Source organism: Heteronotia binoei, chromosome 15, assembly GCF_032191835.1.
Source record: "Heteronotia binoei isolate CCM8104 ecotype False Entrance Well chromosome 15, APGP_CSIRO_Hbin_v1, whole genome shotgun sequence".
In the NCBI taxonomy this organism is placed as follows: domain Eukaryota; kingdom Metazoa; phylum Chordata; class Lepidosauria; order Squamata; family Gekkonidae; genus Heteronotia; species Heteronotia binoei.
The window spans coordinates 18,893,656-18,919,150 of NC_083237.1; the positions used below are offsets into that span (position 1 = coordinate 18,893,656).

Genomic DNA, 25,495 nt, shown 5'->3' on the forward strand with positions numbered 1-25,495 from the left:
GTGATCTAGGGGGAGCAAGGACTACTACACAAACTGCAAACATGCCTCCAGGAAGAAGGAAAGGAACTCTGCCATCACACCTATTGTAGAGCCACAAACGTGTTCAGCAGCACTTTGATTTGGATGGCAGGAAGATCCCATGATAGGAAGCTTTAGTTTCTCTCTTCTCGGCTTGGCTTCGCGAACGAAGATTTAAGAAGGGTGCAATAGTCCACGTTTGCTGCAGGCTCGCTGGTGGCTGACAAGACCAATGTGGGACAGGCAGGTCCGGCCACAGCGGCTGCAGGGAAAAGTCTGATTTAGGGTTGGTCCTGTAGCAGTGCGATTCTTCCTCAATCTCCTTTTGTCCTCAAGACCAGCTATGCGTGCGTTCTCAAAGGAAGAGACAGCCTGGTGGATGGTGTGCCTCCATGCTTTGCGATCTGAGGCTAGGTCAGACCACTGGTGATGGTTGATGTGACAGGTGCTAAGGGATTTCTTCAAGGAGTCCTTGTACCTCTTCTTTGGTGCCCCTCTATTTCGATGGCCGGTGGAGAGTTCGCCATACAGGGCAATCTTGGGAAGGCGGTGGTTTTCCATCCTAGAAATATGCCCTGCCCAGCGCAGCTGCGTCTTCAACAGCAGTGCCTCGATGCTTGTAACTTCCGCCCGCTTGAGGACTTCAGTGTTGGTCACAAAGTCACTCCAGTGGATGTTGAGGATGGTGCGAAGGCAGCGCTGATGAAAGCGCTCAAGGAGTCGCAGGTGATGACGGTATAAAACCCACGATTCGGAGCCATAGATGAGGGTTGTCATCACAACTGCTTTGTAAACATTGATCTTTGTGCCTTTTTTCAGATGCTTGTTGCTCCACACTCTTTTGTGCAGTCGGCCAAAGGCACGGTTTGCCTTTGCCAGCCTGTTATCAATCTCCTTGTCGATCTTGGCATCTGAGGAGATGATGCACCCCAGGTAGCTGAACTGCTGGACTGTCTTCAGAACTGATTCACCCACAGTGATGCAGGGAGGGTGATAATCTTCCTGGGGTGCAGGCTGGTGGAGAACTTCTGTCTTCTTCAGACTAACTTCTAGGCCGAATAGCTTGGCAGCCTCTGCAAAGCAGGACGTCATATGCTGCAGAGCTGATACCGAGTGGGAGACGAGTGCAGCATCATCAGCAAACAGTAGCTCTCGGATGAGTTTTTCCATTGTCTTGGAGTGTGCCTTTAGTCGCCTCAGGTTGAACAGGCTGCCATCGGTGCGATAGCGGATGGAGACACCATCGTCCTCATCTAGATCTACTGCGGCTCTTTGAAGCATCATGCTAAAGAAGATCGTAAAGAGAGTTGGCGCGAGAACGCAGCCTTGCTTTACACCTGTGCCTATTGGGAAGGGCTCCGAGAGGTCGTTGCAGTGTCTGACTTGGCCTCGCTGGTCTTCGTGTAGCTGGATGATCATGCTGAGGAACCTTGGGGGACATCCTAAACGTTCCAAGATTTGCCACAGGCCTTTCCTGCTAACAGTATCGAAAGCTTTGGTAAGGTCGACAAAAGTCACATACAGAGCCTTGTTCTGTTCCCTGCATTTCTCTTGGAGCTGCCTGAGAACAAATACCATGTCGGTGGTGCTCCTGTTAGCTCTGAAGCCGCACTGGCTCTCTGGGAGGAGTTCTTCTGCAATGGTGGGCACCAGTCTGTTCAGGAGTATTCTGGCAAGGATTTTGCCTGCGATGGAGAGCAGGGTTATCCCCCGGTAGTTGGAGCAGTCTGACTTTTCCCCTTTGTTCTTGTATAGGGTGATGATGATTGCATCGCGAAAGTCCTGTGGTAATTTGCCTTGTTCCCAGCAGGTGACAAGTACTTTGTGAAGTGAGCTATGTAGTACTGTGCCCCCATGCTTCCAGATCTCTGGTGGAATTCCATCAACTCCTGCTGCCTTGCCACTTTTCAGTTGCTTGATGGCTTTAACAGTCTCTTCTAGGGTGGGGATCTCATCCAACTCTGTTTTCACCGGTTGAAGTGGGGTGAGGTGGATTGCTGAATCTTGAACTACGCGGTTGGCACTCAAGAGAACCTGAAAATACTCCGACCACCGGTTCAATATGGATGCCTTGTCTGTGAGGAGCACTTGGCCGTCTGCACTATGCAAGGGACTCTGAGCCTGATATGATGGACCATATACTGCCTTCAGGGCTTCGTAGAACCCTCTTAAATCACCAGTGTCTGCACACAGCTGGGTTCTCTCTGCAAGCTTGGTCCACCACTCGTTCTGAATGTCTCGAAGCTTGCGCTGGAGGTTGCTACATGCAGCGCGAAAGGTTGCTTTTTTCCCAGGACAGGAGGGCTGAGCAAGATGTGCTTGGTAGGCAGATCTCTTTTTCGCCAGTAAATCTTGGATCTCTTGATTGTTCTCATCAAACCAGTCCTTGTTCTTCCTTGTGGAGAACCCGAGGACTTCTTCAGAGATCTGCAGGACGGTAGTTTTTAGGTGTTCCCAGAGTGCTTCTGGAGAAGGGTCAGTGGGGCAACTGAGGTCCTCAATTCTTGACTGGAGTTTTGCCTGGAAGGCAGCTTTAACTTTGGCTGACTGGAGGCTGCCAACCTGAAACTTCCTCCGAGGGATACCTCCTCTCCTGGGTGTGGGTTTAAAGTGAAGACGGAGATTGCAGCGTACAAGACGATGATCCGTATGACATTCTGCGCTGGGCATTACTCGGATGTGTAAGACATCTCGAAGGTCTCTCTGGCGCACCAGAATGTAGTCGATAAGGTGCCAATGCTTGGACCGTGGGTGCATCCAGGTTGTCTTCAGACTGTTCTTCTGCTGGAAGATAGTGTTGGTGATGGTGAGCTGGTGCTCCATGCAGAATTCTAGCAGGAGGCGCCCGTTGTCATTGCAGTTGCCAATGCCGTGTTTGCCAAGTACTCCTTTCCAGGCTTCCGAGTCTTTACCTACTCTGGCATTGAAGTCGCCAAGGATGATCACTTTGTCCTCTGTAGGGGTCTTCCGTACGAGGTTGCGTAGATCAGCATAGAACTTGTTCTTTTCTGCAGGATCTGCTTGAAGGGTTGGGGCATACACACTGAAGAGTGTTGCATGCTGCTTGTTTTGAAGTGGGAGGCGCATGGACATGATGCGATCTGAGTGACCTGTTGGAAGGTTTTCGAGTTTGGAGGCAATGGCGTTCCTGACCATGAAGCCAACACCAGAAAGGCGGCTCTCAGCCTTTGACTTACCCGACCAGTAGAGGGTATAGCCAGCACCGTGTTCTTGAAGACTACCTTCCTCAGGGAAACGGACCTCACTGAGAGCTGCTATGTCGATATTCAACCTGAGAAGTTCGTGGGCAACTAGAGCAGAGCATCGTCGTTCAGGGCGACCACTGCCTACTGTGTCAAGCATGGTTCTGATGTTCCAACACGCAAGCTTTAGTCTTTGCACACTTTGTGAGGCAGGTGCATGCCTTTTCTTTGTTGTTATTTTTCGACCGCAAGTAAGGATGCCCGTTGACCGCGGCTAGCCAACTGGGGTGGGGGAGACGAGCTTTGTTTAGGCCACCTTTTCTAGGCCCCTCTCCGTGTGGAGCAAGCAGTGCTGTCCCTAGATAAGGCTGCTTGGTCGTTCAGGGTGCTGCCGAAAGATGCTTTCGTCTCCGGGTTAGCATCAGGCGACCAATATCCTGAACCGCCTACATGCAGGATCAGGACTGCAGCTTCCAGTGGCACCTTCCACCTGCCGTTTCGCCCCTTGCCTATCTCTGCAGGACTTGATGCGTTGTGGGTTGTGTGTGTGGATATGCCCTTCAGGCCTGCGCAGAGGAATTTTTTAGGTGAAGCGCAATGTGCGCGGTACTGGCTCCACCCTTTCACCTGGGGGTCATCTGCCATGGCCCAGTAAGCCGGGACGCCGGCAGTGAGTCCTCCAGGTGGTAGGTGTTACATTAACGAGCTCTATCTGCCCGGGTTTGATGTTAGAGTTTTCCTTCTCTTAGGCTGACGAGGTTGGTGGGCCCAGCCTGCCCATCCAGTTATACCGCTGGACACTTCGGTCGCACCATGACGTAGCAAACTCTGTGAAAACGGGGGGGACCAGCGAGAAGGTGTTGCTACGGATGCAGTAATGCAGGAGAGGCCATTGCAGTGACCATCTGCCCGGCATAGCCAGACAGTGACCACGCGGCGTTCACTACACCGGGAGAGGAGAGGCTATGTATTGCGCATGCACTTTCCCTGGGGGGGTAGGATTTAGTTTAGTTTAGCTTTAGTTTAGTTTTAGTTTATTTATGATTTATATCCTGCCCTTCCCACCAAGTGGCTCAGGACAGCTCACAACATAAAATCCAACATAAAAATATTAAATTTAAGCATTTAACACAGTTAAAACATTAAAACATTAGGGATAGCCTAAATCTAGAAGAGCTACACTTAGTTTCCTGTGCCGGTTAGTTATAAGCCAGCCGGAAGAGGGTTGTCTTACAGGCCCTGTGGAACTGTGCAAGGTCCCGCAGGGCCCTCACCTCTTCCGGCAGCTGGTTCCACCAGGAAGGGGCCATAACAGAGAAGGCCCTGTCCCTAGTAGATTTTAGGCGGGCTTCCTTTGGCCCGGGGATAGCAAGAAGATTTTGGGTTCCCAATCTCAGTACTCTCTGGGGAACATGTGGGGAGAGACGGTCCTTCAGGTAGGCAGGTCCTAGGCCATATAGGACTTTAAAGGTAATAACCAGCACCTTGTACCGGACTCGGTATATTATTGGCAGCCAGTGCAGAACCCGGAGCCCCGGGCGAATGTGCTCCCATCTTGGGAGCCCCAATAGCAGCCGGGCCGTGGCATTCTGCACTAGCTGCAACTTCCGAGTTCGGCACAAGGGCAGCCCCATGTAGAGGGCATTGCAGTAGTCCCACCTCGAGGTGACAGTAGCATGGATCACTGTTGCTAGATCGTCGCGCTCCAGGAAGGGGGCCAGCTGCCTTGCCCGCCTAAGATGAAAAAATGCGGACTTGGCAGTGGCTGCTATTTGAGCCTCCATCTTTAAGGGCTCCAATAGTACCCCCAGACTTTTGACCCTGTTCGCCACTATCAATGGCGCACCGTCAAAAGCTGGCAGGGGGATATCCCCCCCCCCCGGACCCTGATGACCCAGGCAAAGGACCTCTGTCTTCGCCGGATTTAGCCTCAGCCCGCTCAGTCTGAGCCACTCAGCCACAGCCTGTAACGCCCGATCTAGATTTTCTGGGGCGCAGACCGGTCGGTCGTCCATAAGCAGATAGAGCTGGGTGTCATCAGCATACTAATGGCAACCCAGCCCATACCTTCGGGCGATCTGGGCAAGGGGACACATATAGATGTTGAATAACATCGGGGAGAGAATCGCCCTCTGAGGCACTCCGCAATCAAGCGTGCGCCTCTGGGATAGCTCACCCCCAATCGCGACCCTTTGTCCCCGACCTTCAAGGAAAGAGGAAAGCCATTGTAAGGCCAACCCCTGAATCCCCGCGTCGGCAAGGCGGCAGGTCAGTAACCGATTGTCGACCGTATCGAACGCAGCCGATAGGTCCAACAACATCAGCACCGCCAAACCGCCCCGATCCAGATGCCTTTAAAGGTCATCTACCAGGGCAACCAACACCATCTACGTCCCATGGCCCGGGCGAAAGCTTGGTTCACAAATCCTCATGGTTCTTAGAAAATGGCATTTTGGATGGCAACATTTGTGACATCTCTCTTCATAGCCACATAGTTTTAGATACTAGGGATGTGCAGCTGCGGGGGGGGGGGGGGATGGTGTTTTTCAGTTCCAGATATCAGGGAATCAAAAACAAAATCTGTATTCTTGATTTTCCAGTTTTCAGATACCAGTTTGGAATTCAGATCTGGGTTTTTTCAGGATTTCGATATTATTTGGCTCCATTAATCCCTGTGATGAATATTGCTGAAGGGGATGTTTTATGACCAAAGAGCACCAAATGTGTAGCAGAGCTGCTAGTGCACATCTTTCAAATAGCCCATGTATTTCAAGTGTCTTGAACCTCTTGGACCCCTGAAGAAGGTGCTTCCAGCCATCCCTCCACTGCTTGCTGGGAAGGGGTTGGCGTTTGTGCTTTTTCAAAGTGAAAGGATAGTCAGCAACAGAAGAAGGATATTATAGCATTGGAGAAAGTCCAGAAAAGGGCAACTAGAATGATTAAAGGGCTGGAACACTTTCCCTATGAAGAAAGGTTGAAACACTTGGGACTCTTTAGCTTGGAGAAACGTCGACTGCGGGGTGACATGATAGAGGTTTACAAGATAATGCATGGGATGGAGAAAGTAGAGGAAGAGGTACTTTTCTCCCTTTCTCACAATACAAGAACTCGTGGGCATTCGATGAAATTGCTGAGCGGACAGGTTAAAACGGATAAAAGGAAGTACTTCTTCACCCAAAGGGTGATTAACATGTGGAATTCACTGCCACAGGAGGTGGTGGCGGCCACAAGCATGGCCACCTTCAAGAGGGGTTTAGATAAAAATATGGAGCAGAGGTCCATCAGTGGCTATTAGCCACAGTGTGTGTGTGTGTGTGTGTATGTATGTGTGTGTGTGTGTGTATATATATATATATATATATATATATATATATATATATATATATATATATATATATATATATATATATATATTTCGGTCGCACCATGACGTAGCAAACTCTGTGAAAACGGGGGGGACCAGCGAGAAGGTGTTATTGTCCGGCGGTATAACCGGATGGGCAGGCTGGGCCCACCAACCTCGTCAGCCTAAGAGAAGGAAAACTCTAACATCAAACCCGGGCAGATAGAGCTCGTTAATGTAACACCTACCACCTGGAGGACTCACTGCCGGCGTCCCGGCTTACTGGGCCATGGCAGATGACCCCCAGGTGAAAGGGTGGAGCCAGTACCGCACACACTGCGCTTCACCTAAAAAATTCCTCTGCGCAGGCCTGAAGGGCATATATATATATATAATTTTTTTGGCCACTGTGTGACACAGAGTGTTGGACTGGATGGGCCATTGGCCTGATCCAACATGGCTTCTCTTATGTTCTTAAGAATAAGTGGCAATCCCTTGCCAAAAGCCTCTCAACATGGACAAAACCAATAGGCCAAAAAAACCAATATAGAACCAGCAGAATCATGTAGTCAGCCTGATGCAACCAATGTCAAACTTGAGAAACTAAGTCAAAACCAAGCACAGATGTAGCAAAATGAATGGCAGGACTGCCCACTGAGAACAATAGGAGATGCTGCCTGGAATGCCAGTTGGATATAATGAGAGCCAGGAAGAGCAAATGACTTGCCTAAGCTCCACTGAAATGCATTACAGCACACAAAAGTTGCAGTGACAAGGCAGAATGGGTTTACAGTGAGGGTCTCTGGGCCCAGACTCGCTGCTCTGGGAGTGGGATGACAGCCCCCAATGTGGAATGATGGACCCTAGAGTAGTATAAGTGCTCTGGGACTGGAATGACAACCCCCAGAATGTGATGAAAATCCCTGGTTCTGGGAGTAACAGAAGTGTTCAGATCCTGGAATGACAGCTCTCAGAACATCTCCTGCCTTGAAAGCAGGGATGGAATTCTAGCAGGAGCTCCTTTGCATATTAAGCCACACCTCCCTGATGTAGCCAATTCTCCAAGAGCTTACAAGGCTCTTTTTTTGGAAGCTCTTGGAGGACTGGCTACATCAGGGGTGTGTGGCCTAATATGCATAGGAGCTCCTGCTAGAATTCCACCCCTGCTTGAAAGTTGGCTATTATTTGATGGCATTCTCCATCACCAATTTTGAATATTAAGACCATTGTTCATTGTGTATGTGTGCATGTTTGTGACAGGGTTTCCTGAAGAATAAGTGACTGTTCACCCACCACCTGAGTACTCACCTCTCCCTTAAACTAAAAGTTCAAAGTTCTGTTCCAATTCCAATTCTCTACATCTAGTCCCACCTCCAAAACTCATGACAATCTCTCGGTAAACATAGCAGGAGACATAGATTCCAGCTTCTTCTCATGAGGAGCTACGTGTCACGATTTTTTATCATTGTTTTTGAGCCACCGGTTACAGTTCTGCAGGGCCTGCTAAATGGAGCTGTTTCACCAGACCTTTGCTTGAGGTGGTGGATGTCACCACCAGTGTTCCCTCTAAGCTGAGTTTACGTGAGCTAGCTCACAGATTTTTAGCCTCCAGTTCACAGATTTTTGTCTTAGCTCAGGAAGCATGATCCTAGAGCACAATAATTTATGCAGCAGCTCAGAAACTTTAATGTCAGTAGCTCACAAAGTAGAATTTTTGCTCACAAGACTCTGCAGCTTAGAGGGAACATTGGTCACCATCTCCATCTCCCCTAGCCATAGTAGGCCTACAGATTCTTACTATTCCTGCTAACATCTAACAGAAGGTATATGGGACTACTCTGGAACAATGCATGTTTTTTGCTGCCATCTTTTTTTAAAATTTGCTTTCTTCTACTGGTTTCTAATTACATGCTTATGGTGGTTTTTTTCAAATGTTTTGAGCCACCCTGAACCTACCATGGGATAGTGCAGGACATAAGTGCAATAAATAAAATAAATATAAATAAATACAACACAACATCTGGTGCACCACCTTCCAGCCATGTCTGCAAGTAAATCACTTGACTTCTGCTGTCTTTTAAGAAGGATTTGGTACTCTCCTGAACTGTTAGGGGTCCACATCATGGCTAGAATTCATCCAGCCTCCCATCCAGATACACACATTGGATCCTAAATCATGTTCTTTTTGTGAGATGGGACCTAGCACCATCCTAGAGATTAGGGCAACTGGGCCCCATGGGAGAAAATGTTGGTGTCCAGTGGTTGAAACCTAGTCCACATTTCATCTTGACATACCAGCTTTCTGTATGTGGGGACAGTCTTTTGTATGGACCTTGTGTATGGATCCAGATGTTTCTCCCAAAGGAACATCATGAAGGTGTTCCTTTGGGGAAAACATCTGCAGGATAGATTGTTCACAGGGTTTTTAAAAGTGGAATCCTGTTGTTCTGCATATCAGTGCCTAATCCCAAAATAAAGACAAATGAACATATATGAAAATATTAAGCTGCCTTCTACTGAATCAGACCCTCGGTTCATCAAAGTCAATATTGTCTACTCAGACTCGCAGTGGCTCTCCAAGGTCTCCACAGCTGAGGTTTTGCATGCCTACTTGCCTGGACCCTTTTTTGTTTGGGATTCCAGGGACTGAACCTGGGACCTTCTGCTTACCAAGCAGATGCTCTACCACTGAGCCACTGTCCCTCCCCTTATGTCTGTTTACATAAATAAAGGTTTAAAAGTACATCTTTCACCATGGCAGAGGAAGGCAACCTGTTTCTAAAGTGATGACGCATACAGACACTGTTCTTGAGGGATACAATCTCAAGGGCCATCAAAGATTTATCAGAAGCTTTCTAACTTCAGTGCTCACTCATGACCCACTTGTTCTGCACAGAAAGCCTTTCACACAGATCACCACGGATGGCCTCAGGAAGCTGCAATAGATGGAGTGGCCCTTTCAAACTATTGAGGTACAGTAATGGGAACAATTACAATAGCAATGGAGATATGGGAACCTGAAGGGGTGGATTAGGCTTCTTATTAGAAATTACAAGGATGTTTAATAAAATGAGGACCAGAAAGAGGAATTCTTGCTGCCATGACTGTGGAAATCATTATTTTTCGATTGTTAGCTGCATCGATAATTTTTACTAAATTGTTGTCAAAGTGCTTTTCTTTAGTGAGACCCTAAAAATTCCAGATTTGTCCAAAGACATCTTGCCCAAAAGCAATCGTGGTGTCACATAATTATTACTACTGGGAAACTGAGTCTTTCTTCAAAATGTACGGAGACCCCTGCCATCCCCGAATCTTTTATCAGAATGTTGGAGAGCTCTTTCTCAGCCTCTCTGGGTTTCATAAGAGAAAATCCAGACCCTTCCCTTTCAAAACACTTCCTGATCATTCACAAGATTAGGAAAATTAAAGAAATCAACATGATGCATGTACTATATATGCATGTTATTTTTAAAAAAATAATGAACAGCTTCTAGTAGATCTTGAGATTCTTTTCTATGAGTTTGGTAGAACAAATATTCTGCCCAATGTAGGAATCACAGTTACTGTTCCAGATACTGGGTATTACTCCTTCTTGCATAAATAGATCTGTCATAAATGTTATGAAGAGCTCATCTTTTTCATTTAAACACAATGTGTATCAAATTGTTTATTTATTTGTACCTAAATTCCAATTCAGGTATTTTGGACAATAAGTTAGAAGTTCTGTCTTCCTTTCCTTTCCTTTCCTTTCCTATCCTGTAAAAGGAAGTCAAACTATTATATTTTCCCTGCAATAACAGTTTAAGAGCATCCCAAACTATGTGTTGGCATCCTTAATTCAAATTAAAATATTTTTTCCATTTATACCCTTAGTTGTTCTACCCCCAGATCTCACAAGAGTAACTAGCATCGGCTAAGAAACCTAGAATTGTATTTCAAATGTATACCATTTATTACTTTCCCCTTTCTGCCGTGGCTCAGTAGTAGAGCATCTGCTTGGTGTGCAGAAGGTTCCAGGTTCAATCCCCAGCATCTCCAGCTAAGAGAACCAGGTAGAAAGTAACATGAAAGACCTGTCTGAGATCCTGGAGAGCTGCTGGCAGTCTGAGTAAACAACACTGACTTTGATGGACCGGTATAAGGCAGCTTCATGTAAGCTATAGTACCATATTCTCAACACAGTTGAATCTCATGTCCATTTGAAGCTATCACACTAACATATCATCAAACTACCACCTCTCTGAAATCCCCTCACCTACTCTTTCCTCTTCATCAATATCAGATAGCTGTCATGTTGCACTCTCACGGAAACATGTTTGCCTGTGGTGGGCCTAGCCAAATCCAGGCTTTCTGGGTTCATCTTTAATAGATTCCTCCCCACCCATGAAATTAGCCTGTGAAGTGTGTGGAATCTATAGATGTACTGTATCTCCTTTCGATACATATTGCTAATGTGATGGTTTTCTTTGCATGTAATTATGTTATTGCTATTAAGAAGAAGACTGCAGGTTTATACCCTGCCCTTCTCTCTGAGTCCATCAATCGATGCTACATTTGCCAGGGGCCAGTGGGATTTAAGTGCAGTTTTCCATTGCACCGGATGACCGTGTTTCACTGCAACAGTTTCCATATTCCCATCCTAAAGAAATGGTGTTTGTTTGTAGCAAAATCCCAGCAGGAGCTCATTTGCATATTAGACCACACCCCCTGACATCACCATTGTTTCGCACAGGGCTTTTTTTTTTTTGTAGGAAAAAGCTCTGCAGGGATTCGTTTGCATATTAGGCCACACTTCTCTATGCCAAGCCAGCCAGAACTGCATTCCTGCTCAAAAAAAAAAAGCCCTGACCCTCACTCTTTAATGACCTTGGGTCAGCCATAGCTCTCGTAGGAGTTGTCCCTGAAAGGGCAGCTGCTGGAAGAGCTCTCTCAGCCCCATCCACCTCACAGAGTGTCTGTTGTGGGGGAGGAAGATATGGGAGATTGTAAGCCGCTCTGACACTCTGATTCAGAGAGAAGGGCGGGGTATAAATCTGCAGTCTTCTTAATATTACATTAGATGGTTCCGGTGAACCAGGTATAAGCTGCAGTTTGAACGCGAGAGTCATATACAGGTTTTCATAGGAAAGAGACGCATTGCTCTATTTTCTCCCACGTCGTGATACATAAACTTAGCTGTGTGTCCTGGAGAGCCCAGACTAGCCCAGTCTCATCAGATCTCAGAATCTAAGCAGGGCCAGCTCTAGTCAATGCTTGGATGGGAGACCACCAAGGAATACCAGCATCGTAATACGGAGGCAGGCAATAGAAAGACACTTCTGAATGTCTCTTGCCACGAAAACCCAACGGGGTCACCATAAATCGGCTGTGACCTCATGACACTTTTCACCACCGTGATAGCCCTTGGCCTCGTTTTCTTTTTTTTCTATTGGGTAACTCCTTTACCCAATCCGTGGATTCTTGCACTCAGATATCAAGTTGCATTAAACCAGCCAGCTATGTACATATCAAAGTGCCTTCATATTGCAAGGGACTCACGGCTACCTCAGTAGGGCAACTGAGAAGTGTTTGCCACTGCCTTCCTCTGCAGAGTCTTTCATGGTGATCTCCAATCTAGGTACCAGCCTTGCCTAGCTGTACCATGTCACCTTGAATCCCTTAAACCAGCCAGATACAGCATGATGAATACAACACAGTTATTTTCTTCTGATTGCTTTCTACTGAATATCGCTACATTCGGTGTAGTGGTTAAATGTGCAGACTCTTATCTGGAAGAACTGGGTTTGATTCCCAACTCCTCCACTTGCAGCTGATGGAATGGCCTTGGGTCAGCCATAGCTCTTCCAGAGTTGTCCTTGAAAGGGCATCTTCTGGGAGAGCTCTCTCAGCCCCACCCACCTCACAGGGTGTTGTGGGGGAGGGAGATAAAGGAGATTGTGAGCCACTCTGAGATTCAGAGTGAAGGGTGGGATTTAAATCCAATATCTTCTTTTTCTACCAGCATATTCAAACCTTAACCCTACAGAACTTGGGTAGTACATGGCTTGGGGCAGGTGACGTACCCTCTTTCTCTAACTAAATAGCACATCACTTGAGCGTTCATCTTTCTATGGAGACAGATAGCCAGATGACAACAGCATATTGAATGGAAGGATAATTCTGTTCTCTAATTCCAGATGGAGTTCACCAACAGGACTGCAGTTCAGGAATTCATTTTGGTGGGCTTTGAAACTGGGCGGCTGCAACGACTCCTGCTCCTCAGCTTTTTCACTCTCCTTTACCTGCTCGCCGTGGCTGAGAACATCACCATCATCACGCTGGTGCATCTTGACACCCACTTGTCCCGGTTTCCCATGTACATCCTGCTGAGCAACTTCTCCTGGCTGGAGATCTGCTATGTGAGCACCACTGTGCCCCGCATGCTCTTCGACCTGGCATCATCCCACAAGATCATCTCCTTCAGTTCCTGCTTCGTCCAGTTCTACGTCTTCTTCTCTCTCGGCAGCACTGAATGTTTCTTTCTGTCAGCCATGGCCTTGGATCGGTACTTGGCCATCTGCCATCCACTGCGCTATCCACAAATCATGTCCCCAAATTTTTGCTATGCCCTGATAACTGTTTGTTGGGTCCTTGGCTTCGTGACGTACATTGTCCCAGTGACACTGATCTCCAAGATGTCCTTCTGTGGTCCTAACCTGATTGACCATTTTGTGTGTGATCCTGGGCCCATTCTGGCTTTGGCTTGCCCTCCTCTAGCAACTGCTCCTCTCATTAGTCAGATTTTCATGGATGTTTTGGTGATCCTGGGTAATATTGTGTTTGTTGTGCTGTCCTATGGCTCTGTGATTGTCACCTTGATGAAAAACTCTAGCAAAGGTAATCGGTTAAAATCCTTCTCCACCATATCCTTTCACTTAACGGTGGTGACTCTTTTCTATGGCCCAGTGGCTGGGTTATATGTCATGCCAAGTGGAGAAATTGATTCAAATGTCATTAAGATAGTGACAGTATTCTATACTGCCATAACACCCGTCCTTAACCCCATGATTTACTGCCTGAGGAATGATCAGGTAAAGGAAGCACTATGCAGGCTGTGGAGAAGAAACATCGTATTTTTGCATTAAAAAGTGACAGTGTAAAAACAGTGGTTTTAGGTAGGCGGCCATATTTGTCTGCAATAGAAGACAAAAAATTGAGTCCAGTAGCACCTTAAGGACCAACAAGATTTCTAGAGTACTTTCCAGCAGGGTTTTTTTTTGTAGCAAGCACTCCTTTGCATATTAGGCCACACACCCCTGATGTAGCCAATCCTCCAAGAGCGTACAGGGCTCTTAGTACAGGGCCTACTGTAAGCTCTAGGAGGATTGGCTACATTGGGGGGCGTGGCCTAATATGCAAAGGAGTTCCTGCTACAAAAAAAGGCCTGCTTTCCAACTCATAGCTTGGACACCTTTTTGGTCTTTAAAGTGCTACTAAAGTGTAAAAAAGAAGAAAGCTAGAAGAAATATAAAACAAAACACCTGACATTTCCATCAAAGGTATGTCTACTGTATTAACCCATACAAGAAGAGAACCTTTCCCTGTTCAGTGTTTCTTGGATTGCTCAGGTAAGCAGCCCCCAAATAAGCTTTGTCATTTCCCTGGTAGAGGCTGCATCAAAGATGTTCTCTTTGTGCAACAGAACCCAAGGCCACAACATTTCAAATGCAATGTTATGTAGATCCCCTTGTAGGACACATTATGTAATACACAAAGTGAAATGAATAATCTGTTCCTTCTTATGACAGTCACAATTGGATGGTTTTCATGTGCTCCATGAAGTGCAGTCAAGATAATGCCACGTGATTGCCAGGTGTGATTTGGAAATTAAAATTAATTAAACAAAACCTGAGCTCCTAGATACTGACACTGACTATAAAATGAATTAAGACAGGGGAGTCAATTTTAGCAAAAAGATAACAAGGCTAGAGGATTCTAAACTAGAAGGTTTTTGCCAGGTGTACATTTGGTCCAACCTACCAAGACTCTTCTAATGCACTTATGAACGAAAAGAGGCCATTGAGCCTGTTGTTGTGGTGGTGGTGGTTGAATTGCCTTATACTGGCCAAAGCCGGGCTTTAGGCAAGGTACAATAGTAAAATACAAGTAATCATCAATAAAATCAGTTAACTTAAAAACAAATTTCAACCCAATTACATACGTTATAACTTGCTACCAATCTTTCTAGATTCTGTATCAGGGCCTTCTAGGTTCTGTATCAGGGCTGGGGACCCCCCTCGGGGGGGGGGGGACAACCGTTGCTGTCCTCAAGCAAAAGCCTGGTGGAACAACTCTGCTTTATAGACCCTGTGCAACCATAAAAGATCCTGCAGGGCCCAGGTGTCTTCCAGGAGAGCGTTCCTCCAGGTTGACAGCAGGACTGTAAAAGTCCTGACCTCTTTAGGCCCAGGGATCACCCTGTAATTATTTCTATTCCAATAGAGTAAACATTTTCTACAATGCTCTACAGATGAAGTCATTGTTTCTCTTTGACATGTGCCAGTCTTAATTATAGCCATTAATGCAGTCATAGGGTGGGGGTCTGAAAGTTCTGTTCCACTATCAGCAGACCCTTTGTCCAATGTAAGGAGGACCCTCCCACCGCAGGATGATTTTCCCACCGCAGGATGATTTTCTTCCACTCAAGCCATGTTCCTTGCTCCACAGAGTCCATCATAAGCAGAGCAGAACCTTTTGATTCCATCCATAATAGATGTCTCTAAGGATGCTACAAACTTGGAGTCCAGTAAGACCAACAAAGTTTAATTCTGGATATAAGCTTTTGTGTGCATGCACACTGTGCATGTGGTGACCTCTCAGCTGCCAAAATTGAAAAAACCCAAATCCTTTGACCTTTTTTTCTCATGGGTCGTTTTCGCACTCACCTCCAGCCGGCGCGACCCCCCTCTTCACCGCGCAGGATCTGCGCGGATTTCGCACTAAATGCCACGGAGCAGCCTTTTGCGCCGGAAACTCCCGTCGCAAAACCCGCGCAAACACCAAACTGCTTTTTGGCAATTTACGTTTGAGCGGCTTTTGCGCCGGGAGTTTCCGGCGCAAAAGGCTGCTCCACGGCATTCAGTGCGAAATCCGCGCAGATCCTGCGCGGTGAAGAGGGGGGTCGCGTCGGCTGGAGGTGAGTGCGAAAACGACCATGGACAATCTCCTACCTCTCACTCATGTGACTGGATATTGTTGCTTGTGATATTTTACATTATATCTTAGCGGTTGTGCTTGGTTACTTAAAAAAATATATATATTAAAGTGTTTTAAAAGATTAGTACCAGGCTACCCCCACCTTTACAGCAACTGCCTTCCCTCCACTCTATTTTTAATTTTTTAATTTGATTTTCTTCCTTCAAGAGTAAAATGTGTGCTTCCTCTATTTCAGGGGTGGCCAAACTTGCTTAACCTAAGAGCCACATAGAATAAATGTCAGAAGAAGGGAGGGAGGGGGGGAGGGAGGGAGGGAGGGAGGAAGGAACTTTAACTTTAAATGCCTTCTCCAAGTTGGCTGATAGGCAGTGGGGGCTTCCAGAGCTGCACAATATGTTTGAAAGAGCCACGTGCGGCTTCTGAGCCACAGTTTGACCACCTCTGCTCTATATGTTCTTAAAAGAATTAACATCCCCTTTGCAAAGCTGTCCACCTGGTAGCAACTCTTTCTCCTACCCTCCTACTTTGGTGTAGAGCCAGCCTGGTGCAGTGGCTGAGAGTAACGGACTCTAATCTGGGAGAACTGGATTTGATTCCCCACTGCTGCTCCACATGTAGCCAGCTAGGTGACCTTGAGTCGGTCACAGCTCTCTCAAGAGCAGTTCTCAAAGAGCTCTCTCAGCCCCGCCTACCTCTCAGGGTGTCTGTTGTGGGAAAGGGAAGGGAAAGGAGATTGTAAGCTGCTCTGAGGCTTCAAGTAAAGGGTAGAGTTTAGGGATGGACATGAACCGGGGGAAAGGCTGGTTAATTTCATTTTGCGGTTCGTTGATGTCACTAACCAAATGAAAACGAACCAACAAAAACCCCACAAATCCCTGAAGAATTCATGTTTGGGGGATTTGTGGTTCGTTATGGCTCCCTTCTGCAGGTCAAGAGCTCTCCACTGTATCCTATGGGCCCATAGGATATGATGGAGAGATCTCTCCCCAATCTTTCTTGGCAGGCTGGCTGTGGAAGTGAATAAAGATCGAGGAGACCTCTTCCCAACTCGGGCTCTGCTGGGGTGCCCAGTTGAAACCGGGCAGCCCAGCAGAGCTTGCAAAGCAGCCGATCCTGCAGGGAGAGGTTTGTGGTTCAGTTCGTGCCCATCACTAATGAAGTTCAAATCCAACACTTCTCCTCCTCACACATTCATTTGACCATTATGCTCCTGTTGCATCACAACCTTAAACATCAGGGATGCATTATTCCCACTGGGAGGAGGAGAAGGCCATGCCCTGCACTCGAGTCCTATGTAAATAGGGTTGCCAGCATCCTAGTGGGGCCCAGAGATCTCCCAGAGCTACAACTGATCTCCAGACCACAAAGATCAGTTCATCTGAGACAAAATGGCAGCTTCAGAGAGTAGACTGGTTTTATAACTCTCTGAGGCTCCTCCCAACTATCCCCGGTCTCCATTCCCCAATACTCCAGGATTTTCCCAACTCAGAGCTGGCAAACGGAGAGCCAGTTTGGTGTAGTGGTTAAGTGCCCAGACTCTTATCTGGGACTCTGGGAGAACCGGGTTTGATTTCCCACTCCTCCACTTGCAGCTGCTGGAATGGCCTTGGGTCAGCCATAGCTCTCGCAGAGGTTGTCCTTGAAAGGGCAGCTGCTATGAGAGCCTTCTCAGCCCCACCTACCTCACAGGGTGGTTGTTGTGGGGGGGGGGAAGGTAGAGGAGATTGCGACCGCTCTGAGATTCAGAGTATAGGGCAGGATATAAATCCACTATCATCATCATCAACCCTAGGGTTACTCTAGGGTGTTTGGAATACAGAAACGCTTTATGAGTATGGACTGTTAGCCATATTTGGAGATAAAAGAAAGAGGAAAGATTTGGACTTAGAGCCTCACCATGAGAAGGCAATTTTCTCCACTTCTCCTTCCTACTACAGACCCCTCTTCTCCCCTCAACTGTCCAAAGGGGTTCCAAGACCACTGGGGCTGCAGCAAGAGGAGGGCAGGAAAATTCACTTACATAAGTTTATTTCCATTTGTACCAGAGAACAGTTGGATCCAGACAGGTTTCTCACTCTGTCTCACTCAAGTCCCCTCCTTTCCACAGTCCCTATGCCACAAGACTTACATTCATATTAGTCCTATGATCCCCAGCATAGCCTTTTCTTGATGGTTAAAGGTATCTGTCCTTCCTGTTTCAACCACAGAAAAGCTGCATGGATCTAAATCTCAGTGTCCATCTGTAGCCGAGAGCCATCCTCATAAACAGAATGACCTCCGTCCCTTTTCAGCCTCGGTCCTTTAGAGACCAGCTAAGCATCTAGCCCAGATAGCTCCCTAATATCCCCATTTTCTATGTACTAGAAAGTATTCTTGTTGCTGTTTTGATTCTGTGGAGGTAGGTCTTTCCTCGACAGACCTATCAACAGGAGACACTCCATGTTTACCAAACACAACTTTCTGGAAGGAAAAACAGATTACTCATGGCAATTGTCTGCATATCTTAATAAAAGGAAGCTAAGCTGTCTTCAGAGTATAGGCCTCTAATGCCAAGGGACCATTTCCCACAGGACACCGATAATGTATCAGTAATGTTTCAGTTTGTTCTCTCACTTCCCACCCAGCCAGCCCCATGACCAAAGCTATAAGTAAACATCACTGTCAGACCAACATCCATTTTCCCAAAATTTGGTCTACCGCTTCTGATGAAGTTTTTGCTGGGCAAAGAAGCATTTTGAACACTGCTGAGGAACATAAATAGGGATCTTAAGAAGATAACAAACATCAGGATGGAGCCATGAAGGGGTGGATTCAAGAGAACATTGCCTGAATTCAGTAGATGTGGGCTTCATCGAGAAATTATGGTGGACTATTATAAAAGTATGTCTGTATTGGAAAAGGGTGTCTGATGTACAAAGAAGAGAAGGCCCTGCAGAGGGCAGCAAGAAGACAATTAGATAGGATAATGAGGTCAGCATCATCTCTTCTTTTAAGTGTTATTCTTTCTCTGTCTCCAGATTGCTACTTTTAGGACAAGTTTGATGCTCAGTTAGACCTGACTTTGATAGCCCAGGCTATCATCAGATCTCAGAAGGTAAGCAGGGTCAACCTGGGCTAATATTTGGATTACCAGGGTCATGACGCAAACCACCTCTGAAACATCTCTTGCCTTAAAAAAAAAACAAAAGTCTAGCTCACCACCTCCAAAAGAGCTAGAATTTGTGGCTACCAGACAGCCTTAGGATCTCCTGGCTATACTACCCACGCTGCCATATGACACTTATTAATTATTCTCAGCTAGAGATATAGTTAGGAACTAATGCTCCCTCTACACTGTGGAGTCTTGTGAGCAAAACTTCTGCTTTGTGAGCCACTGGCATTAAAGTTGTAAGCTACTGCACAAATTACTTTGCTCTGGAGCCATTTTTCCTGAGTTAAGACAAAAATGTGTGAGCCGGAGGCTAAAAAACTGTGAGCTAGCTCACATTCACTCAGCCTTAGAGGGAACAGGAACCTATCTTTATCTCTCTTCTTTCTTGTGAAATATGTTAATTCCTACATAAACCTTTATCTACACTTTAATCTGGTTGTGCACCCATTGCTGTGTTAATTCCCCTGCCAACTGTCTGAAGAGAGACTAGAAGGAAGAGTTCATGTTTTGCATCTGTGATTCTTCGCTGGTTTAATTGACTTTAACTAAATTAAACCATGATTAATGTTTTATTGATTTTAACTAAATTAAACCTTGTTAACCAGTTTAACTAAACTGACTGTTTTCTTCCGGTCAGATCTATCTTATGGGGTTCATCATGCTGGCTTGCCCTGACTTAGATGGTCCAAGCTAGCCTGAATCAGGATCGGCCCTGGTTAGAACTTGGATGGGAGACGATAAACTCTATGCAAAGGCAGGCAATGATTTTTTTTTTTTAAATCTGTATTCAGAGTAATCTGTATGGCTCCTAAAACATTTTTAAGCAGGAACTCACAGGAACGCAGTTCCGGCTGGTTTGGTGTCAGGGGGCATGGCCTAATATGCAAATAAGTTCCTGCTGAGCTTTTTCTACAAAAATCCCTGTGCAGAACGCTGGTGACATCAGAGGGTGTGGCCGAATATGCAAATTATTCCTGCTGGGCTTTTTCTACAAAAGAAGCACTGGAAAAAGCATTTCATATGATTTAATTGGGACTTTGGTTTTATCACAACATAGGTGAGTTTTGTTACATGAGGGGTTCCCTCCCACCACCACCACCAAAAAAAATGTAATTTTATGTAATAAAACTCACCTATGTTGTGGAAGTTGTATATTCCAGCTTAGCCTCACTGGCATTATTTTGGCCTTCAGTCAGCCAAGACATGAAAAAAATTAACATATGCAATATAGGAAGGGAATGGTTCCCAGCCAGGTTCAAAAACATAATATGCAAGACGATGTGACCTCAAGTTACTCTTCAGGCTTCACAGTGCATCGCTACTCAGTGGAGCAGTTGTTTCTGTAGAAAATTCACGCTATTAGCCACAGTATATATATGTGTGTGTGTATATATGTATGTATGTATATGTGTGTGTGTGTATATATACACACACACACACATATATTGGCCACTGTGTGACACAGAGTGTTGGACTGGAGGGACCATTGGCCTGATCCAACATGGCTTCTCTTATGTTCTTATGTGACTCAGAGTGTTGGACTGGATGGGCCATTGGCCTGATCCAACATGGCTTCTCTTATGTTCTTATGTGACTCAGAGTGTTGGACTGGAGGGACCACTGGCCTGATCCAACATGGCTTCTTTTATGTTCTTAAGTTCTTATGAGATCTGAAAACACAGGAGGACTGTTCTCCTTCCCTAACCGAATGGCATGTCTCTTTAGTATTTCTTTTTCTAGGGATACAAATAACAGGCAATAAAAGTGTGTCATATGTAATGCTAGTTTGCTTATCTATTTATAGATGGAGCTAGTCAATGGGACGAGAGTTCAGGAATTCATTTTGCTGGGATTTGAGCTTGGGCAGCAGAAGCGTTTCCTCCTTCTCGTCTTCTTCAGCATTCTCTATGTGTTGACATTCTCTATGTGTTGGCTGAGAACTTCACCATCATCACACTGGTGGTTGTGGACACCCACTTGTCCCGGTTTCCTATGTACATCCTGCTGAGCAACTTCTCCTGGCTGGAGATCTGTTACGTGAGCACCACTGTCCCCCGCATGCTCTTCGACCTGGCTTCCCTTCGTGGCATCATCTCCTTCCCTGCTTGCTTCCTCCAGTTCTACATCTTCTTCTCACTGGGCACAACAGAATGCTTCTTCCTCTCCGCCATGGCCTTGGACCGGTACTTGGCCATTTGTCACCCCTTGCGCTATCCCCAAATGATGTCCCCAGATTCTTGTTATGTTTTGGTAACTGCTTGCTGGCTCCTTGGATTCCTAGTATACGTCATCCCAGTCATTTTGATCTCCAATATGTCCTTCTGTGGCCCCAATGTTATTGACCATTTTTTGTGTGATCCTGGACCAATTCTGTCCCTGGCTTGTCCTCCATTAGCGAATGCTCCCATTGTCCTTCAGACTGCCATGAATGTTGTTGTTTGCCTAGGCAATATGTTCTTTGTTGTGCTCTCCTACGGGGCTGTGATTCTCACCCTGATGAAAACCTCTTGCCAAAGTAACCGAATGAAGTCTTTCTCCACCATATCTTTCCACTTACTGGTGGTGGCACTTTTCTATGGCCCCGTGGCAGGGTCTTATGTCGTCCCGGTTGGAGAAAGTGAGATGAAGGTCATTAAGGTGATAACCCTCTTCTACACTGCTGTGACACCATTTATCAACCCCATGATCTATTGTCTGAGGAACGATCAGGTGAAGGAGGCACTGGGAAGGCTGTGGCAGAGAAAGACAATATTACTGGAGAGCAGAGTGACAGTGTAGAGAGGAGAGAAGAAGATAAGGAAGGAACACTCAGCTTACCAACATTAATGTACTCATCATTGGACAAGAAGAGTTGTTGTGTTGTTTCTGTTTGGTTTCCTTTAAGATCATATTTAATGGAACATGATATTGTATCTCAGAATTCATTTTACGGAAAACTGATTTATTTTTGATTTGGAGTTATTTTGTCTATTCTGCACAACTGACTTTTAGACTTTGTACTTTGTTTTCAACATTAGATTGATCTTATCTATGTGAACTGTACGGACATGTCGTGGTTGTAATTGTAAGCATGAAATAAAATTTGTTTTTTTTTAAAAAAGAGTACCTTTCGCTGCTCATAAATTCAGGTGGGCAGCCATGTTGGTCTGAAGCAATGGAACGAAGTTTGAGTCCAAACTTTGAAGACCAATAAGTTTAATTCTGGATATAAGCTTCCGCGTGCACACACACACTGTATCTGAAGAAGTGTGCTTGCACACAAACTTGTTGATCTTAAAAGTTCCACTAGACTCAAATGTTCTATTTCTCTGACCAGTATTTCTTGGATTGCCAGTCAAAAAGCCTTCCAGTTAAGCTGGAGGAAGAGCCTAGTTTGTTGCTTTCTTGGAAATTCAGAGCTCCCCCTCAAGAAATTTCTCTGATCGCTTTGTGAACCAGAACCCAAATTTGCAAACATTTGAAATCCAATATTACCAAGAGCTCTCTGTTGTGCAAGTCTTCTGTAATACTTAAAACGAGAGGCATGATCTATTCTTATACAGCAGCCTCAGCTGTATAGTTTTTAGGTATTCCATCAAATATATTCAGAAGAACTGTGTGCAGAAAGCAAGTTTTATTTGTTTTTCCCTCTAATTCTCTTGTAGGAAATAGGTCTGTTTGGATCAATATTGTTATGTTCTGATAACTGTTTGTTGGTTCCTTGGATGCCTAGTGTATGTCATCCCAGTAATTTTGATCTCTGATATGTCCTTCTGCGGCCCCAATGTTATCCAAATCAACTCTATCTCAGGTTTCTTGTTCAAGGTCTACCAGAAGAAAAGAAGCAAATCATATCTCAAATCTTCCCAGGAATTTTGAAGGATACGTGTAATACATATGTACCTAAGATCAATATAGGAGGAAGTGCAGCAACACATGAATGACCTACTGATTCAATTTCCTCAGTAGCAAGGACATAGATGCTCCTTGAGCGGCACACCACAGTATCTCCCTTCTAATAAAGCAGATGGGAGAATATTGAGCCAAGTCGCGGTGGAAGCTGCCATGTGTTTAGGAATCAACCAATTCACTAAATAATTTGACAACACCAGTTTCTTGTTCCTGGAAGTAATGGAATTGTGCAGGAGAACCTAAATGGTGTTGAAAGTTGATGTCCCAAACCCTTTACTTGATTTCAGATTTAGTTTGGAATAACCTAAGGCTATTAAGTTACTAGTAGAGTCTCCAATAGATCCAAGGGACCTTTTCCATTTTGACTGAAATGTGTCTGTTAAGTGTTAAAGGTGCAAGAATATATGAATCAAATATTGTAATTGGCTTTTTTTATTGTTATGCTGCTGTGATTTTATTGTGATTTTGTTATTTATGTTGTGCTCTGCCCTGAGCCCCTACGGGGGAATGGGTGGAATATAAATAAACAAATAATAATAGCAACAACAGGAGGGGGGAAACCCAAGCTTCAGCCAGGAATTAGTCCTGAGTATCCATGCACAAGCTTCCAGAGAAATTAAACCCACTTCTACATGCAACACTGTACCAGGGACACAGCAGGGGGACTGTAAGTATGGCTCTCAGGAATTTGGTCTGAATGGTTTCAAAGGGTCTAAAGCTGTCCATGATGTGGATAGCTTAGGCTAGCCCAGTTTCATCAGATCTTGGCAGCTAAGCAGGGTCAGCCAAGGTTAGTATTTGGAGGAGAGAAATCAAGGAAATCCAGGGCTGCTACGCAAAGGCAGGCAGTAGCAGAACCCCATAAATCAGCTGCAACTTGATGGCAAAAAACAGCTGGCAGGTATACATAACTGGGAGCCATATAGCAATTGTGTAATAACCTTGGCCATGGAAACACAGATAGCTGAAAGGACATACTCAGGGGTCCTTTGTAGAAAAATAGGTGGTGGAGCTCACCCAGGGATTGTTATGCAGCTGCACCTACTATTCAAAGGACAAGGTGGGGAGGAGGAGGGGGGACCCTCAGAAAGGTTCAGGAACTGTGCTCCTGTGAGCTCCTGCTGAATCTGAGGCCTGGACATACTCACTTCCTCCGGTATAAATTATTTTTCTCAAAGCAGGGACACTTTTCTAGGCATTCCCAGACACATTCTTAATTTGAATAAGCAAATGGATCGATACAATTCCAGATTTGCAAACTGCACTCTTTTCAAAAATGAGAACATGACTCCTTTGTTGAGTTCAAAGCCCATGCCATATAAGGCTCCATCTACACATTACAAAATGCTCATGTTTGTTGGGGAAGAACACAAGCCTTTGTATCAGACACTCTATGGGAGTTTTGTCCTCATGTTGTTTCCTCATTCTAGCCTTATCCTAGATACAGTGGCAGGAATATGGGGGGGGGGGGGGGTCGCTGTTGGCCTCATAACATTTTTGCTGATTCCTAGAGAGGACTGACATCACTTACAGGGCAAAAAATTGGCAAAGATGAATAACAAGATGCCAGACGTTGGAAATGTAAAAAACATGAAGGTTCTTTCTACCATATGTGGTGGACTTGTGAAAGAGCTAAAATGTTTTGGCAGATGATTCAGCAAGAGATTTCTAAGATCTTCGGATATGAGTTTAATAAAGCTGCAGAGACATTTTTGTTGGGATTACAAATGGAAAAAATTTCCAAAAGAAGATAGAACTTTAATCTGGTACTTGCTCTCAGCTGCTAGGACATTGTATGTGCAGTTGTGGAAGCAAGAAAAAATACCAGAGAAATGGGATTGGATTATAAAAGTTATGACATGGAGTGAAATGGTCAAATTAACAAGAATATTAAGAGACTATGATTTGGAAGTTTTTAAGACGGAGTGGAAAAAGTTTAGAAGATATGTAGAAAAAGAGTGGAAAATAAAAGGACATTGGACAATTTTTGATGATGATTAAGTTTTACAAAGAAGAATATAAATTTTTGTTTTAATAGTTAAGGGTACCTTTAAATATTTGCTTTTTAAGTAAATAACACTGGCGGGGGTCAAGTAACGGGGGGAGGGGTGGGTAGAAAGTAAGATATGGGGTAGATAAAAGAAGTTTTTAAAGATGTAAGATATAGATTTATTACCATATGTTACCAATAAAATTGTTTTAAATTATAGAATTCCAGGGGTAGAGGGTTTCCGATGGAAACTGCCTGCTTTACTATACCAGGAGGAGCTAACCTGCCTCCTTCTGTTGATGCTGCTCAACAGGGAGGCTTTCTCAAGGGTCACCAGATATTTATCAGTAGCATTCCACTTTGTTCTTCCCACATAGCCTCTCTATCTTCCCTCTCTTTGACCACATGATCACCTAATGTTACAATTGGTCATCATCATCCAACAAAAGGAAAAACAACATATCTCCTCACAAGATTTGATCCCAAATTTATGATGAAGCTTTTACAGGATGGAGCAGCATTTTAGACACTACTAAGGTACAGAAATGGGGGAAAGGTTGCAGAAAGCAGGATGGAACCCTAGAAGGATGGATTTGAATGGGTGTCACGTTCAATAAACAGATGTGAGCATCATCAGAGAAACTACAACACAGCATTACAAAGGTAAGGCTGTTGAAAGAGTGGAAGGGAGGGCTTATGACATA

General features: G+C 45.3%; 1 protein-coding gene and 1 pseudogene across 1 annotated transcript; both read left to right on the forward strand.

Moving 5' to 3' along the window:
* The first annotated feature begins 12,740 nt into the window (after positions 1–12,740).
* On the forward strand, positions 12,741–13,688 carry LOC132583274 (olfactory receptor 11G2-like). Its single transcript, XM_060254940.1, has one exon. The coding sequence runs from the start codon at positions 12,741–12,743 to the stop codon at positions 13,686–13,688; it is 948 nt and encodes a 315-aa protein (XP_060110923.1).
* A 7,026-nt stretch (positions 13,689–20,714) lies between these two features.
* Positions 20,715–21,688, forward strand: LOC132583275 (olfactory receptor 11H6-like; annotated as a pseudogene).
* The last annotated feature ends 3,807 nt before the right edge of the window (positions 21,689–25,495 follow it).

Bases quoted from the DNA above. Each gene is read 5' to 3' on its own strand.
- LOC132583274 (XM_060254940.1), top strand. From the start codon at position 12,741: ATGGAGTTCACCAACAGGACTGCAGTTCAGGAATTCATTTTGGTGGGC.